The 17,280-nt window shown below is 41.1% G+C and overlaps 1 protein-coding gene across 4 annotated transcripts in view; it reads left to right on the top strand.

Annotated features, from left to right (window-relative positions):
* The first annotated feature begins 305 nt into the window (after positions 1 to 305).
* Positions 306 to 17,280, top strand: part of MAP3K20 (mitogen-activated protein kinase kinase kinase 20) — a 136,712-nt gene continuing 119,737 nt past the window's right edge. Inside the window, exons 1-2 of one of the 4 annotated variants that reach the window (XM_054970460.1) lie at positions 306 to 621; positions 15,718 to 15,908. In XM_054970460.1, coding sequence (XP_054826435.1) covers positions 15,750 to 15,908 — 159 coding nt within the window. In that variant the 5' untranslated portion in view covers positions 306 to 621; positions 15,718 to 15,749. Of the gene's footprint in view, positions 622 to 918; positions 1,003 to 15,483; positions 15,584 to 15,717; positions 15,909 to 17,280 lie in introns of those variants that run through there. The other 3 variants (XM_054970463.1, XM_054970461.1, XM_054970462.1) reach the window with 3 other exon arrangements.

Here is a 17,280-nt window from a genome sequence, read left to right on the forward strand (position 1 = left end):
TCATGTGCTCGAGATTTCAAAGTGAGGCAGAAATAAAAACACAGGATTGCAATTTATGTATCTGCTTATTAGTGTGAAAAAAGTGTTGTTTTTTTAATCACTTGGCCAAAGAGGCCTCTTCTGGCGGGAGAGTTTTAGTTTCTGTTGGCTTTCAGGATTACTCTGGGTTATTTGACGCTGCTGGGCTTTCTTCCCTCATAGCTTGGCAGGGACTCTGAGGGAATAATGAAGTTGGCCTCGGATCGGAATCGTTTGTCCCTTGGCGCGCACTTTGTACGCTTCCACGGGGAAGAGGTTAACGTCTCCCCGCTCCCACAACAAGTGAAGGCCTTCGCCACTAAGGGGACCCCCCGCAGCCGCCTGGGAGCCAGTCAGGTAGGCGGGCCGCTGGCCGTCCCTCGGCTTCTGGCTCGGCCGTGCGCAGGGTGGTGCTGTTTGTTCCTTGCCAGCTCCGAAGGCACGAGAGGGTGGACTGCTTGACTCCTTTGACATTCACCGGAAGCGTGGGAGAGACCGCGCGCGCCCGCCGAGCGAGGAGAGGCTCCGCAGCCCACCGAGCTGCCAGGGACTAGCGGCTTGCTTCTCGCCGAGGGCGCAGCCACCCGCGCGTCCGAGGGCAAGGTAAGGGAAGAGCGCGCAGGCGGGGCGCAATGGCCGGGCGGGGCGCGCTGGGTTCCTTCGGCCGAGGGGACTGAACGCGTGCCCCGTTGCCCGAAAGGCGCCTCGTTTCAAGCGCGCGGGGGGTGGGGGGCTGGCGTGGTGCGGAGCGCGCCTTGGCGCTTCTCCTTCGGGGGCTCAGGGGCGGGGGGCCGGGGCGAGGCCGCGCGCGCTTGGCACTCGCCGCGCGACCCGCCGGGCTGCGAAGGGTTACGGCTCTTCGGCGAGCTTTTGGGGCGGGAGACTCGTAACCCGGCGGCGGGGACAAAAAGAGGGCTCGCGTGGCCGCCTGAGAAGAAGGCAGCGGACTTTCCCTCACGGTCTCCCCCCACCCCTCGGGTTTATGTAAGTTTGTCAGCGAGTTGAAATAACCATTTCCTGTCCTTAGAAGCCTCCTCCTGTTGACTGGAGCCCGTGCACTTTTGGCCTCCTTTCACTTTCCGAACTTTTTAGAAAAGTTCACGTGCTATTGAGCCTGGAAAGATTCTGCCTGTTGCAGAATTGGGTATAGTTGAGGCAACCTCACCCATGCCAAGAGTGTCCGGCTGATTAAAGTTATCTTCTTCTCTGTTTCTGTCTTTCCCCCACCCTTCAGGATGCCAAAAAATCCTTAGAATTGCTGTACTACTGTCCATTTATGGGGCATGATTTTTTTTTCTCCCCAAGGGAGAAGACTTCAGGTCAACAGTCAGAATGCAAAAACTTCTAAATAAAGGCCCAAACAAACAAGGAAAACTTTAGTATTGGCATTGCTTTTGGAAAAGGATGCTTTCTGAAGTTCATGGTCTGGGAAACTAACTTTCTTTCTTTCTTTCTTTCTTTCTTTCTTTCTTTCTTTCTTTCTTTCTTTCTTTCTTTCTTTCTTTCTTTCTTTCTTTCTTTCTGTGACTAGTTTCTTTTTCCACACATGGCAACGAACGGGCAAAAAAGTAATATTACAATTTTCATATCTCAGTTCTATGAAAATGTACTTGAAAGTAAGGTCTGCTGAGTTTGTTTGGCATATGAAGGTCTAGGTGTAGATGGGACATTGCATAAAATGCCTCTAGGAGAGCTGGAACATTGATTTGTAAATACTCTTTAAGTCCGTACACCCGGGTAGACTGATAGGAGCACTTAGAGCCTGCCTTTCTGGCAATAGTGGCACCTTGCATGCCCTCCAGTGCTATAAAAAGCTCATGTAGAACCAGTGTAATGTGCTAGTTAGAATGTTAAACTAGGATCTGGGAGACATGAAGCTCACTTACTGACGTTGAGTCAGTCACTCACTCTCAACCTAACCTACCTTATAGGGTTGCTGTAAGGAAAAAAATGGGGAAGGAAGGGCCCATGTACGTTGCCTCCTGGAAGGAACAGTAAATAAAAATATATCAGATAGATTTTAAAAATAACATTAGAGAATTACCGTTAAAAGTTATCTCAAGGTATTTTTAATCTTTGCAGCACTGGCAAAGGACTCCGTTGGGGGATGGGGGGGGGAGCTGGCCAGAGCTGTCACCCAGCTCTTAGAAGGTCTTACTGTTGCAGATGGGCTGCAGAGAGCTCAGTGAGTATTGCCCTTCCCTGGGAAGTTGTTGCTTGAAGGTCAGCATCAGCAAGGAGGACGGCCTGTGGCTCATTTGCATGCAGAAGGTCCGATGTCCAATCTCTGGTGTTTCAAGTTAATAGGTGATGTGAAAGGCCCCTAGAGAGGCACTGCCAGTCAGAGTAGACAAGACTGAGCTTGATAGACCAATGGTCTGATTCAGCATACGCTTCGTTTGTATTTATTTGTATTATTTAGTTCGTTTATACCCTGCTTTCCTCCCCAATGGGGGACCGAAAGCAGCTTGCATTGTTCTCCTCTATTCTATCCTCACAGCAACCTTGTGAGGTAATTTGGCTGAGTATGTGTGACTGGCCCAAGGGCACCTGACAAGCTTCCATGGTCCTTGGACCTCCTAGATCATAGCAGTGATTCTAGCCTAGTGGGCTCTCTCTGGATTTCAGCAGTCACTGGGAGAGATCAGTCCCAACTGTTCATCCTTTCTTGGCAATGGTGCTGGATGACAAGAAAAGGAGGGTGGCCAGTTGGCAATTCATAAACCAGATTATTATTAACAATAACAACACTCAATTTATATACAGCCGTTCAGGACAACTTAATGCCCACTCAGAGCGGTTTACAAAGTGTGTTATTATTATCCTCATGACAAATACCCTGTGAGGTGGGTGGGGCTGAGAGAGCTCTGAGAGATGTGACTGCCCCAAGGTCATCCAGCTGGCTTCCAGTGGAGGAGTGCAGAATCAAACCCAGTTCTCCAGTCTTAACCACTACACCAACCCCCCCCCACCAAACTGATTGTACCCCTGGAACAATATTATTGAGCTCTTGGCAGCCTACCAAATTTGAATCATAGTATGATAATAATATCCCCAAAGTTTGTTGAGAAGGAGAAGAAATTTTTTTGTAAAAGACATAAGATAGATTCTGAACTTTAATAGTATATTTGGGATTTGTGTGTAATGCCCTGAGATCATATGCTCTATAACTGTAACCCATTTACTGCCAGGTTTATGACAGAATTTGTCCACAACGGATCAGTTTTGTGGAATGGTACACTTCTAGTTGCCAGTAGAATCACAGAACAATGAATAATACAGAGTAAAATGACTTCAGTTATCTTTCTTAAGCCAAAACTTGGACAACTAAAATGAATTAAGGCATCAAAACTATGTATTTTTTAAAAGCCTTGTCCAGAACTTGGAAGTTGTTAATCTTGTCTCAGTTCGGTTTCAGTGGGGTTTCAGAGTAGTATAGTGTTGTATAGTGGTTACAGCTTGCGGGGGCTAAAACTGACTGATTCACATTTCCACTCTGCTATGAAGTGTAATGGGTATACTTGGGCCAGTCAATCTCTTTCATCCAAAAGTTGTTGTCAGGATGAAATGAGAAAGGGATGAGCCATGTATACTAACCTGAGCTCTTTACAAGAAGATTGGGATAGAAATGCCAGAGAGAAATCTAGTTGCATAATTTAAATGCTTAGTCTTTAAGATGCTGCAAGACCCCTGTTTATTCCTGCTGCAGTATACTAACACAGCTGCCCTGCTGGAATTTGTGCATTGTGACTCATACTATCAGTGCAATCCTAAGAAGAGTTACTCCAGTCTCTGCTTAGACGGGCTCAGTGGGCTTAGACGGGAGCAACTTTGCTTAGGATTGCTATGTAAAATTCAAGTGATGCAACAGTCAGATTTCTGAGAATACTTCATTTGTATTGGAAACAAAACATCAATATTTCTGTTTTTTTCCTCCATTCTGCCACATTTGAGATCTAAATCAAAACTTCCTTTGTTTGGATATTGTGTATATTACTTAAAACTCAACCATGTGTAAGTGCAATCCAGGCCAGTCTGCGAGGATTCTTGAGTGTGTGCAGTAGACAATTTATGTACAGGTAGTGCCAAGACCACTAGGGTGCGTGTAATGTCTATGCATGCCTTCCCACAATCCCATTCAGCTCTCCCCTTGCTTTTATACCAGCTGCATTGCGGTACAGCTGGTATAAGCTGTATACAGCTTATACATTATACAGCTGTATACTGTACTGTGTGCAGAGTAGAGGGGTAGTTCTGGATCCAGAAGAGAGAGATGTACACATATATTTTTTTAAAAAGTGAACCCCCTAATGTTGTGTCTATGCATGTGTACGGAGAAGGGAATGGGAAAACAGGATGCACAGTGCAGAGCCTATGAGAAGCATTGAGTTGTTGTTCCATGTAGGAAATCCAGACTAGACCATTCCATAGAAGTGACTGCCTGTCCTGCATCTGTTTGAAAACTGCAGGTGATAACGAGCAAACCCACTCTAGTGCTCTTTTCACAAGGGTCATTTGCATGGAGTTCGATGCTGTTGGGAAGTGGCCTTTTTTCTCTACTTCCCTGCAGCATACCAGCGCATTCATGCACCTTCTGGGGCTTCCTTGGCCTTTCTCAGATCTCTCCCAAACCTGCTTTGCTGCAAAGTTTTTGGAAAGATCACAGCAAAGTTGCATCAGCAACAATGAAATCACACAAGCCCGTCTCCTTGTGGAAAACCCCTAGTTTTCATTGTCAACTTGCTTTCACTGTCAAGACAGCCAGTTTGGTGTAGTGGTTAAGAGTGGCAGGACTCTAATCTGGAGAACCGGGTTTGATTCCCCACTCCTCCACTTGAAGACAGCTGGATGACCTTGGGTCAGTCACAGCTCTTCCAGAGCTCTCTCAGCCCCACCCACCTCACAGGGTGTTTTGTTGTGGGGATAATAGTAACATACTTTGTAAACTGCTCTGAGTAGGCGGTAAGTTGTCCTGAAGGGTTGTATATAAATCAAATGTTGTTATTAAGAAACTTTCCCTAATGTTACCTGAAATCTACCTTCCAATAATGTAACCTCATTAAATTTAGCCCTACGCTCTGTAGCATTGTTCCCACAGTGGACTGGCTTATGATTTTAATATTCATACATTGTTTTGTGTTTCCTAAAGGCCTGAAGCACTTTGCACATCTCATTAATTTGTACAAGAGTTTTATTATTCCTCTGTGACATACGAGGTTGACCTAGTGGCTGCCTAGAGCCACTTTTTGGGCTTCCTGTTTAAGTTCAAGCCCTGCCCAGCATTACATGCTACTAATTATCATCTCCAGTGTACTTCTGACATTGGAAAAAGTGGCTATTTAGAAATAACCGAAAAACAAAGCAAAAAAAGGTCTTTTAAAAATGACAAACAATTCTTTAATTTTCAAATGGAAGAGGTAACATGTTTTGTTACCATTCTATAGTAATATGTAGTGTCGCTGCTGTTTGTACTTAGCTGATTGGCTTAATTTTGGGGTTTTTTTTTAGTAAATTCAGATTTTGGGGAAAAAATAGAGAAAATAGTGATACAGGCTTGGATCCCTCGCTTCCACCCTCCTGCTACCACCTCCAAAAGCACTCTGAAATGTGGCTCTTGGGGGACAAGGAACACCCAGGAACGGGGAGGGAGGGCACATATAAAGTAGGAAGAAAGTGAAAATTGCACCCCCACCCCTAATCAGTAGAAATCATCCACCTCTTCCCACCCACAGTTTATAGGCATGTTTAAGGTTGGGGTTGCCAGTTTCTTCTCCCCCCCCTCTGGTAATGCTCTTGGGTATTTAACATCAGCGACGTAATTTGCTTGTGCAACTTTTTCTGTCTTTGGAGATGCAAGTGATGAAAAATGCTTTGTCTGGTTCTTTTTACCATTAGACAGCTTCCTGTCCATTATTCTGGCAGGAATCTGTCCATTAGATTCCTGCCAGAATAAAAAAGCCACCCTGATAGGGCACATAGAATTTATATTTCAGTCTTAAGTTATACTAAAGAAATCAAAGCTGTTTCTCATTTTACAAGCCAGGTTTTCTTGCACATTAACAGACTACAACATGGATTATTTCCCTGTCTCTTCGGGTGAATTTGTTTTGATTCATGGTGCTCTGGACAAACTGCTTTTGAAATCTCAAGAGCTGAGTGCAGTACTGGGGTTGAAAATCACAGATCTCAAACTGGATGGTCAAAGTTCTTGAAAGCCATGGAACTGTTTTTCCAAATAAGGAAATTTGGCACATTTCTGCTGGATTTTTTAAGCCAGCCCAAATGCTCAACTGCTTTATTGGCAATACATTGGCAAGCTGTCTTTAAGGAACCACTTGAAAACTACTTTGTGTTGTTTTCTTTTAATCTAAACTGAAAATGGGAGCTTAATGGAGAATAATTTAGTGGTATGATACTTTCAATAAAGTGATGGTAATAAATTCCAAGAAGCTAATATTATTATGATACCCAGGTGCTTTGTGTTTAAGTAAATCTTTTACAATGGGATGTAACATTTCATGCTGTGGAGTTTTATGGTCTGTGCAGTTTATTAATGCATGTTGATACATTGGGATATATTATTTTCATACAATATGAGCAAGTCATTTTCTCTTAATGTAATGTATATTAGTTATAATTACCTAGCCAGATAAAATTTGATATATAAACATTAGTACAAAAATGATAAGTAAAAGTTTTTGCTTTGCTGAAGTATTTGCTTAAATGAAAGAGCTGTAAAGCTAAGGGTGCTAATCTAATGTGATGAACTATGTTTGAAAATCTAATATTTAATGTGCTTATTTATTTACAAAGATATCGTAATCCCAGTATGTTTCAAGATCAAACTTATTCATGCATTTCTCTTCTGAGAGGGCTTGAAGTAAAACTGGAAACTTCAATTTAACAGCAGTTTTCATTGATGATTGTCTTATAATAGGTGATTGCTGTCTCATAACTGGCTTATCTCTGCCAAAGTTGTATATTTTATAGCAACCACTTCTCTGCCTGTAGGGTACCCTTCTGCATATGCTGTCCTCCAAAATGCCTTTTTTTAAAAAAAATGTGCACAACCAGGGCTTTTTTTCAGCTGGAACATGGTGGAATGGAGTTCCGGAACCGCTTGAAAATGGTCACATGGCTGGTGGCCCCGCCCCCTGTTCTCCAGACAGAGGGGAGTTTAGATTGCCCTCCGCACCGCCGAGCGGCGCGGAGGGCAATCTAAACTCCCCTCTGTCTGGAGATCAGGGGGCGGGGCCACCAGCCATGTGACCATTTTCTCCGAGGGCAACCCACTGAGTTCCACCACCTCTTTTCCCAGAAAAAAAGCCCTGTGCACAACATGTTTATGCATTCTTCCTAAACACCTAGAGGCCCTAATGGGGCTCTATCAGAAAGGAAGCCTAAAAGAATAGGGCCACACCAGGTCTTACTGTTCTAACTGGCAGAATTTAAAACAAGATCACTTCACTCAATATAGGAGCTTCTCATTTAGAACACTGAGAATGAGACCTTTATAGCTCTGTTTTGCCATGAGCTTCATGTTTGCACACCAACACTAGCCATTTTAAGGAATTTGTGCTAGTTTGCCACTTCCACATCTTTGCTTGAGCTGGTGTCCAAATTAAGGTGGTGCAATAGAAAAAATCCAATTCAAATAAGTTATTAACACACAACTTTTAAAAGTTGTGCCAACTGGTACCAAGAACAAAGAAACAACCCTGTCTAAAACCCCCAGCCACTGTGTGTGCCTGTTGCTCTGTCAGAAATTCAACTATTGCACCCTGTGAAGCAGGGAAGAAGGAAGTAGTGAAATTTGATGGGATTCCACCCACCAACAGATCTAGTAACTGGGATCAGGGAAGACGATTGGTATACAGTTCTCCATCCACCTGGCTTTCAAAATGCCTTGTTGGTGTGGTTCTACTTGTGTCAGGAGAAACTGCAGCATGGCTTATTCACTTGAAGTAGGGAGGTGCTGTGGGCTGGGTGGGTGGGGTGGATCGGAAGAGGCCACTTATGAACAAAGTAGACATGTGTGGTAATATTAAGATGCAATGATATGAAGTAACTAGTTGCATATTCATATTTTACACATTCATGTAAACAAATCAGTGTGAATGGCATGACAAATGAACTCTCAGCATAGACGAAGTCTTAGCCAACTTTATCCTATTCAGTTTTTAACAAAATGTTACAGAAAGCTCTGTAGCAGGAGAATGGAGGGAAGATTTTATATTTTGGGGAGTTAATTTTTTTTTCAAGCTACCAGTCACAAAAATGGTGGCTGGGTGGGTGGAACTTGTACAAAATACAATGTGGAAACCTTTCCTCTGCTTCCCCAGAGGAAACCCCACACACACTGAGACCTGCAGGGGGGAAACATGTTTTCATTGAAAGAGATAAACCAGCAGCTTTGATGCAGGGGGAAATAGTCAATAGCATGTTTCTTTCCCATTCAAAGCAAGGGTGTGTTTGTGTATGTGCATAGAGGAAGAGGGGGAGGGGGAGAGTCAGGTAGGACAAGGTGCTGGTGCTATCACTTTCTCAGAGCAAAGGGTGTGTGTGTGTGCGCGCGCGTGCATGCGCTCGTGCACGTGCATGTGTGCTGACTCCTTATGAAAGAGAAAGAGGAGAGAAGCTGCAGTGGTATCTTGAAAGGGGAGAATAAGAAAATGATTACAGCAGGAGGGAGATAAAAGCAATTTTTAATTGCTTAGAGATTGACTGGCTGCTCTGTCCTGAGTGATCTTGTGCCCATGTCTGCAGTAGAAGATCTCAGGAACAAGTCATGGAAGAGGAGGTAAGGTGAGAAGAACTGCCAAACACATGCCTGTTTGTGGCCATTAAGCTTTGTTGAGGGGGAAGAAACCCTGGCATAAATCTTAATCTTTGAGGTTAAAGCCAAGCTTTGCAAATTGGTCCAGAAAAGTCTACAAAAACACAATTCTTTTGTGGCACAGTGGAACTGGTTTTCTTTAAATGGCAAAATCTTCCCTTTGCAGGAGACCGTTCTTAGTTATCAAAAACAACCAGGCAGGTGGCTTTTATATTTATAATTTTATTTGTTTAGATATTTATACCCTGCTCCCCCCACCCTCAATGGGGACCCAAATTGGCTCAGAAAATTGTTTTCCCGTCTTCTGTTTTATCATCACAATTAACAACTCTGTGAGGTTACTCTGAAGGAGACTGGTTGGCCCAGGATCACCCACTGAGCTTTAGTATCACACTGGGAATTCTAGCATGACATTTGAAGAGCAAGATTCGAGTTTGGTTGGTAGCACCTTCAAGGCCAACAACGTTTCCAGGGTATATGCCTTCAAGAATGTAAGCTCCCTTCCTAAAGTACCTTTGTGGGACACTCCCTATGCCAGATTACCTCCCTTCATTTGATTCTTGAAAGCTTACACCAAAGAAATCTTGTTGGCCTTCAAGGTGCCACTGAACTCGAATCTGACTCTTTTAATGCAGACCAGCGCAGCTACCCATGTAAACCTAGTGTGGCACTTTAATCACTACACTATGCTGGATAATTCAGCCCACAAAAATGTTGATCAGCTCACACATTCCAATGTTATCCTTTTGTGGCCTAAGCAGCAAAAAAAGCACCCCTCCCCTCCTATTTCACAGTCTGGTTGCCAGGAGACAGTTCTTGTTTGCCATGGGCTCCACAGGCCTGCAAACCTCATCTTCTTATGTCAGCCCTGTTAACTCCCCGAACTTCAATAAAGGTAGGATCCAAACTCTTACCTTTTTTTCACAAGGAAGGAATGAGAGGAAATCTGTAACCTCTTCACTGTTCGTTTCAGTGCTGAACGTTCTCCTTTCCCTGTGCTGATTATTCTCACTTTGGGGTAAGCAAAGCCTATAGTTAAAGGTGAACATAAAGGCAAGCTATTGGGTAACAGGAACCCACTGAGCACATATTTAACTACATTGAACTGAGCATGCTGTTGTTAAAGAGTTGGACATACAAAGCACACACAACAATAGATAACTGGGCAGTAAAACTGAAATACAAAATGCAACAAAAGATCTCATAGATCCTTTTTCTCTTTGGTGTGAAAGTCAACACTTTCTAAGCTCGCAATATTAAAAAAAATAATTGCCAGTAAGTGAAGAAATTCCTCCCCCCTCAACCCCGCCCCCTCAGAATATAAGTTCATTTCTTGTGTTTTCTGACTCCTGGGCCACGTTGACTTATTTAGATCAAAACTGAAGTTCAATTCATCACATAGAGATGTTTCTAAAGAAATGATCACCTTATGAAAACAGAGTGCTTTCTTTTCATGAGGTGATAGTTCCTTTAGAAATAATTCTGTATGATGGATAATGACAGAACTGTTCCTTCAAATGCGCATCATGCACTGTGTTGCTAATCAGCAGACAACAAAGCCAGTTGTCATAACCTTCCCCCACTGCTTTTGCGCAATAGCAGCTGGACACTCCCCATAGTGTTTTGACCAATGAGAGGACTGTAGGACTTGGGAAGGAGGTTCAGGGTGTTGTTTTCTTTGTTTCAAAGGGAACCACTTCATGAAAATTATCAGTGAAATGTCACTTATGTCTTTAGCAAAAATCCTCAACATGGTGCCCATCAACACCTTTCCTGGTGCACACCAAGTGTTTTCAGAAAGTGGACATAGCCAAATGGGGCTTTTGCCCAAACAGGTTTCTGATTGGCCGTTGGACATCCAATTGGCTGTTCAGATTTTTAAAAATGTTGCTTCAGCAGCAGCAGCTGCCACCACAGCATAAGGATCTTCACTGTGTGATTGAAGTAAGCTGCGGCAACTATTTTATGACAGGCTGCACATCCTGTGGCAGCCATTTTGTGGTCATGTCTACCATGCTGTGTCAGAATTCCAGAGGTGCCCACAGGCTGAAAACATTGGGGGACCTCTGCTATAGAGATAGATATAGTGATATAGCGATAATTTTGTTTTTAAAATGGAATGAGTGAGATGTTCCACCATCATCCATTCATGCATAAATAGATGCTCTTGGTCACTGGTACATGAGCCAGCTTAATTTTTGACCTAGGGATTGCAACAACCTCATAACACTGTTAGTCTGATACCCATCTGTTGAAGTGCATTCGATATTGACCCATAATGAATGTGTTGTTTTTAAAGTGCCACACAGCTCTTTGTTGTTTTTGTTGCACGGCTTTACCACAGTTCCACTTTAATATTTTACCTCATTGTCATTGATATAAAGCAGGGGATTGCAGTACAATCAAGTCACTTCACGGATTTGGTTTGTGTTATATGTTGCAGCTGCTTAACTTCTCTTTTTAATGTCTAGTTCGGACCCTGCTGAAAGACGCAGTATATCATCCCTTTGCCAGTAATAAAACCTAGTTGTCATTTTACTTCTTGATTCCCTGACTGTGATGTTTGCCTTCTTGGGTGTTCAACCAACAAGCAAGAGGCTGAGAATGCTATGACCAGTCTGTATTCTCACAGCAGTAGGCAAAACAGAAAGTGCGCTGCTGCCTTTGCAGACTTCCCTAATAAATGAGAAAAAAATTAAGCCAACAGGAAATCTTCGTGGAAACAGGAGAAAATAGGAGAAAGGGACCCAGTTTGTCACCAAGGCCTACATTGTCCCCGGATAGTTTCAATTGCTATTGTATTGGAGACAGGGCATTGGAAAATCTATAGCAACAGGCAGGCTACCTGTCCTGTATCTTCAGATGAAAGTATTGTGGGAAAGTATTTTGGGCAGAGAAACAAGATGCCAGAGGTTATATAACTTATTTGAAACAGGGAGTAGGTTGTTGGAATCTGCTCCTAAAAATACAGGCACAATTCATAGTAATGACAAAAAAATTAATAATACTTCGTGTATCAGAATGTTCTAATGGCTTTGCAGTCATGATCCTCATTGTCAGCATTACTTTTGTGACTTGGGAGTTGCTAAAACTAGAATGGTCTTAGCCTTTGAGGTGTGGAAATGCCAAAAACCATAATGGTGTTGATAATGCACCTCTCTCTCTCTCTCCTTTTCATCTGAACCATGACCTGCAATTTCTCTGCTTGCTTATTAAAGTTTGGACGCTCGGTGAGTCAACTTAAGCTGAACCCGGTCCGTTTATACCAGAGAAATTCCATCAGCAGTAATAGCTGCGTGACTAAATTTAGGCATGTGAATCAATGATAGTGACACAATGTGGCATATAATAGGCTTGCATTTTATTTTCTTATAAAGTGCTTTAACAGTTGCAACAGTTGATCAGAAGTCCTCCTCTGGAGATCTTTTTCATTTGAGCTTCAAACTTCCTATGCAGTCTTATACAAGGTGCTGTGAGTCGGCTTCAATCTCTCCAGTTTATAAGAAAGACATAAGAAATTTGTGTTGGAAATAAACAGAAATAACAGATTTGCTCCAATGCATCTTTGGAGCAAGTATACCAGTACTCCAGAGGGGGCAGTAGAGCCAGTATGGTGGATAGGATAGTATGGTGGATCCTTCTTTTTTCAGTTCTGCTGCTTTTTGTTTACCCAGATGCTACTCTCAGGGAATTCCTACTTTCCATCCCTCCATCCTTCCATCCAACTCGTTCTCTTTAGCTTCTTCGTCAAACCTCTTATGAGGGCCAAGATGTGCTGTCAGCATCTCTCTCCAATCCTAGTTTAGATTGATAGCTAGGATGCCTGCTCTTCCTTTCTTATCATAGTATGGTGGTTCCTTAATACTAAAGAACATCAATTTCTTTTCTAAAGCAACAGGCCTTGTAGAGACTTTATTCCTCAAGTAGATCCCAATTCTACTAATCAAATCAACTCTAAAGCAAACATTTTGATGCATTTTACTGCTTTTTGTCAGTAGCGATTATAAAAATGCAAAATAATATTGAATACTGGAATCAGTTGTTTTCCAGTTATATCTTTATGGGGGGGGAGACATGTTTGGATATTTTTATATAAGCAACATGTTTTTTTAAAAAAACAGTTTAGACATACCAAATTATATTCACAAACTTTTGTTATTTAAAATGGTAGCAGACCTTTTAGCTAGATGTCTGTGTTTTGTTTCACTATAATGGAATATGGTCATGTTTTCAGGAAACAGACTGTGACATTGCTATATCATCTTGTTCTCAAAAATGTTGCTTTATTTATTGATTTATTTTAGCAGAACTTCTAGAGATGTAAAATTTCTGGAAATTTTGAAGTCAATGGGGCAAGTTGGTAGTGATTGGAGGGAAATGGAGGGAAACTTAAAATACGCACTACTTGTTTGCTTATCAATCCTAAATTAATTTTACCACTTTAACAACATGAAATATAACATTTATAATGTAGTCACATGTAAAATCATATTCTTTGGCATATTTATAAAAATTGAAGCTTTAAATGCATCCAGTACTAAATAGAAAAAGTGTGAGAGAGCTGCAAGTGTGAGAGATCTGTATCTTACGGTACATGTGTCTTAGTTTTGCATTTGAGAGACAGGAACAAATAAAAGTTAAAACCAGAAAACAGAAAATTTCTAATAAATAAAAAAATTATTATTGAGACAGAAGCAATCTCATACAGTCAGCCACAATAGAACTAGCAGCATATTTTGATATCAACTTAAATGCTATAACATTAAATTGTTCAATAATATGTTAACGTATGGGTGATAACATACTTACTGGATACCAAACTAGCCTCTCTGAAGCAGTAACTATGACCCTGAAAATATTGTATGTATAGGAACTATCATCATCTAATATTGCAGATTGTCTTAAATTAAAATTTTCATACTATACATTATAATCAAGTTTGTGGCAATGAATGTATTTTATTTCCAACCAGAAAGCATTCCATTCACGTTTTAAGTGCTACCTAAAATTTCCTTTTTTTTCTATTGAGAAATTTTTAAAAAGATCTTGGAAAAAAATGGAAAACCTGGTATTTTTCTGTTTATTTTCCCTCAGCCCTTTACATCTCTCGAAACTCCCATCAGTTGACATTAACAACATGTGAAATTAGTGATGATTTTCTGGTCTCCTGACAATAGTCACACATTGTAGTCTCTTCATCTAGTGCAGCAAATTCAGGTACTCAGTCGTAGTAATGCATGTGCAACAAATACTGTGGAATATGTTATTTCTGAAATAAGGCATAAAAAGGATCTGCTCTGTGCTTGGTGTGAAAGAAGCATCTTTGCAGAATCAGGCAGAAGATCCTTCAGAAGTCTATATAGAAGACTATATTTTATTTATTTTTTATTTTTTATTTTATCGTATTTATATTCCGCCCACCCCACGAGCAGGCTCAGGGCGGATAACAGCATTAAGAACATTTAAAACATTCCATATAAAACATTTAAAAGCATCATACAAAAATATAAAAAATAGCAGCACTCTTTTTCCTGATGGCGGCAATACAGTTAATAACAAATAATGCAACAGTACAATTGAACATAGCAGCAGCTTAAGAACAGTGGTGGGCAGCTCTCATATGGAGGGGGGTAGATGTTGTATCCTCCCACCAGCGGAGGCCCAGCCTCAGCCATAAGCCTGGCGGAACAACTCTGTCTTACAGGCCCGGCGGAAAGATAGTAGATCCTGCCGGGCCCTGGTCTTGGTAGACAGAGTGTTCCACCAGGTAGGAGCCAGGACTGAGAAAGCTCTGGCTCTAGTCAAGGCCAGGCGGACCTCCTTGGAGCCAGGAACTGATAACAATTTCCTCCCGATCGGAGGGTCCTCTGGGGAATATATGGGGAGAGATTGTCCCTCAGGTACGCTGGCCCTGAGGTTGTGTTGCTTCTCATGAGAGGGTTATTTGGGACTTTAAAAAAACTCTGTTGAATGTATAGTAAAATCTGGCTAATGTGAGTCTGCGTGAGGCTTTTAAAAATTACGCTGATTTCCCTGAAAACTTATCTTTAGACTGCTTTCAACTTGAGTCAGCCATGAATTTTCAGTTGGATCACGTTTTGGCCAGAAGTTGGACTTCTCAACTGATCAAGTGCAGACTAGACAATAGTTTTTAAGATTATTTGAAGAGTCTTGTGAGTTACAACAACTTTAAGGGGAGAATGTTCTGTTCCACTCTGAGAAAAATGATATGATCTTTTATAAGTATTTTTTTTTAAAGCCTTTCTTGGCAAATACGTGGTGTTTTTATTATCGTGCAAGCAGCAACCAAGATAAATTACAGTGCACTTGCTGCTGAAGGCACAACTAAAGACGTTTGGGAAGAGGCTTGGGTTTGTGCCAAGTTTTCTTACATCTGTATATCAAGTGCTCCTGCCTTAGAAAGCATTCACAGACTGAGTGGTTGGTCTGGAGAGATCTAAAGTAGTCTTTGTGCCAGAATTTTCAGTGGCTTAGGTTATGTGTATATTTCTCGAGAAGTGATCACCAAGAGGATACATGGCATACTGCAGATTCCAGAACTTCTAGGCAAGCCAACAGTTGTATTCATGCTTCCCTTTTGACAGTATGTGTCATTTTAAGGGAACTGGTCTCATATGCACAACTTTTTCCCGAGATTTCCCAACACCTGAAAAAGAGAAAATCTGGTGAATTTTAGCTGTTTCTCTACAAACAGAATATATACACAGTGTGAGTGTTGCCGGGTAATCGTACCCATCAGCTCTTGTTCGTTCTCAGTGTATCCTGTGTGATACTGCAAAGTAAAGAAGACAACGCTGGCAGCAGATTTATTATTAATTAGATTTTCTCTTTTCTTTCTACAGATTTTTGTCGTGGTGTATTTTGTCATTATGAGATGTCGTCTCTCGGTGCCTCATTTGTGCAAATTAAATTTGATGACTTGCAGTTCTTTGAAAACTGCGGTGGAGGGAGTTTTGGGAGTGTATATCGAGCCCAATGGATATCTCAAGAAAAAGAAGTGGCTGTGAAGAAGCTACTTAAAATAGAGAAAGAGGTAAGCATTTGCTTAGTAGCTCCCATTAGAAAAATTAATGGAAGTTTAAAAAGTTTTAATTTGCTATTAAGTAAGAATGTAATTTTTTTTTAACATATGGAAACATTTCATATTGACAAATTCCTTTATGCATTAGCATACACCTTAACATATCCTTTCAGACTTTTTCTGTTAGTTGCCTTTTTGATTAAACGAGTTCTTTTCAAACTTTTGCATCTGGATAGTGCATTCAGAAATTTGGCATGTGGCTGAATGTAGAAGTGTCAGAGTTAGGTTCTTTTCATGATTTTAAGATGTGCAAGAATCAAGTCATATTACTCTTTATGCTAAAATATTGACACTGCAGGGCTGCTGCTTTTTAAAAAATTAATCACATTTTTTAAAAAAGGGAATTTTATGCTTGTAATTGAAAGAAGGATTGTTGCCTAGAAGTGCAGCATCATATCTACGCACATAGACGCACATTTGTCACACTAAAAGGTATTCTCACTGTGAATTATACCACTCTGTTTTAAAGAAACTTCAGTCACCAAAAGAACAATGTTTATACCAGTTAGCATAATACTGTTCACACATGACACTGGCATGAGTAAGATGAGAAACAATGACTTCTGCAGAGTTATAATATCCATTGAGTTCAGTGGGACTTTCCCAAGTAAGGATTACAGTAATATTTTGCAGTCTTTGATCTGAATGCTGCATAGGATTGGTTGATTATGGAGACTATTTCAAACAGTGATTGGTTGGCCATATCTGATGCACGCTTGTTAGGGACTGATTCCCATTGTGGGACTAAGTTCCTGGTAAACATGCATAAGATTGGACTGTACATTGAATGTGAAAATAAATTAAATAGCAAGCGAGATTACGCTTTTGCATCAGTGATTCCCATTGACTTGTCTCAATGAGGGTAACAATGGTTTAAGAAAAAAGAAATATAAAATAAAACGTTACATGCAATTAAGTACAGAATACAGAAATTAACATTGTGTTTTATCTTATCCTTCTTAAAAACTAACCTGGCCTATGATGTGTGACAGCAATAACATTTACCCAATCAATATTTGAAATGTCTGGAAAAGAATACTTTTATCCATCTGTGTTAGTTACTTTAGTCCTATGCATACTTTTCCTGATGTCTGTTTAGATTTATTAGGGACAGAAGACTGGTTTTGGTGCTCTGTTTATCATTAAAATGGGTCAGAGAGCCAACGGACCTGAGCTGGTTTTTACAATATTCAGTTGTATTATAATTGGATCTAGAATTTAAGGCTTCAAAGTCTTAAGCATGCTTATTTTGAAATAAGTTTTATTAAAATCAGAGGGGTATTGAGAACAAATGTGATTCTTAAAGTTCCAGCATGGATTTCTT

The sequence above is a fragment of the Eublepharis macularius genome, chromosome 2 (assembly GCF_028583425.1).
Source record: "Eublepharis macularius isolate TG4126 chromosome 2, MPM_Emac_v1.0, whole genome shotgun sequence".
NCBI lineage: Eukaryota > Metazoa > Chordata > Lepidosauria > Squamata > Eublepharidae > Eublepharis > Eublepharis macularius.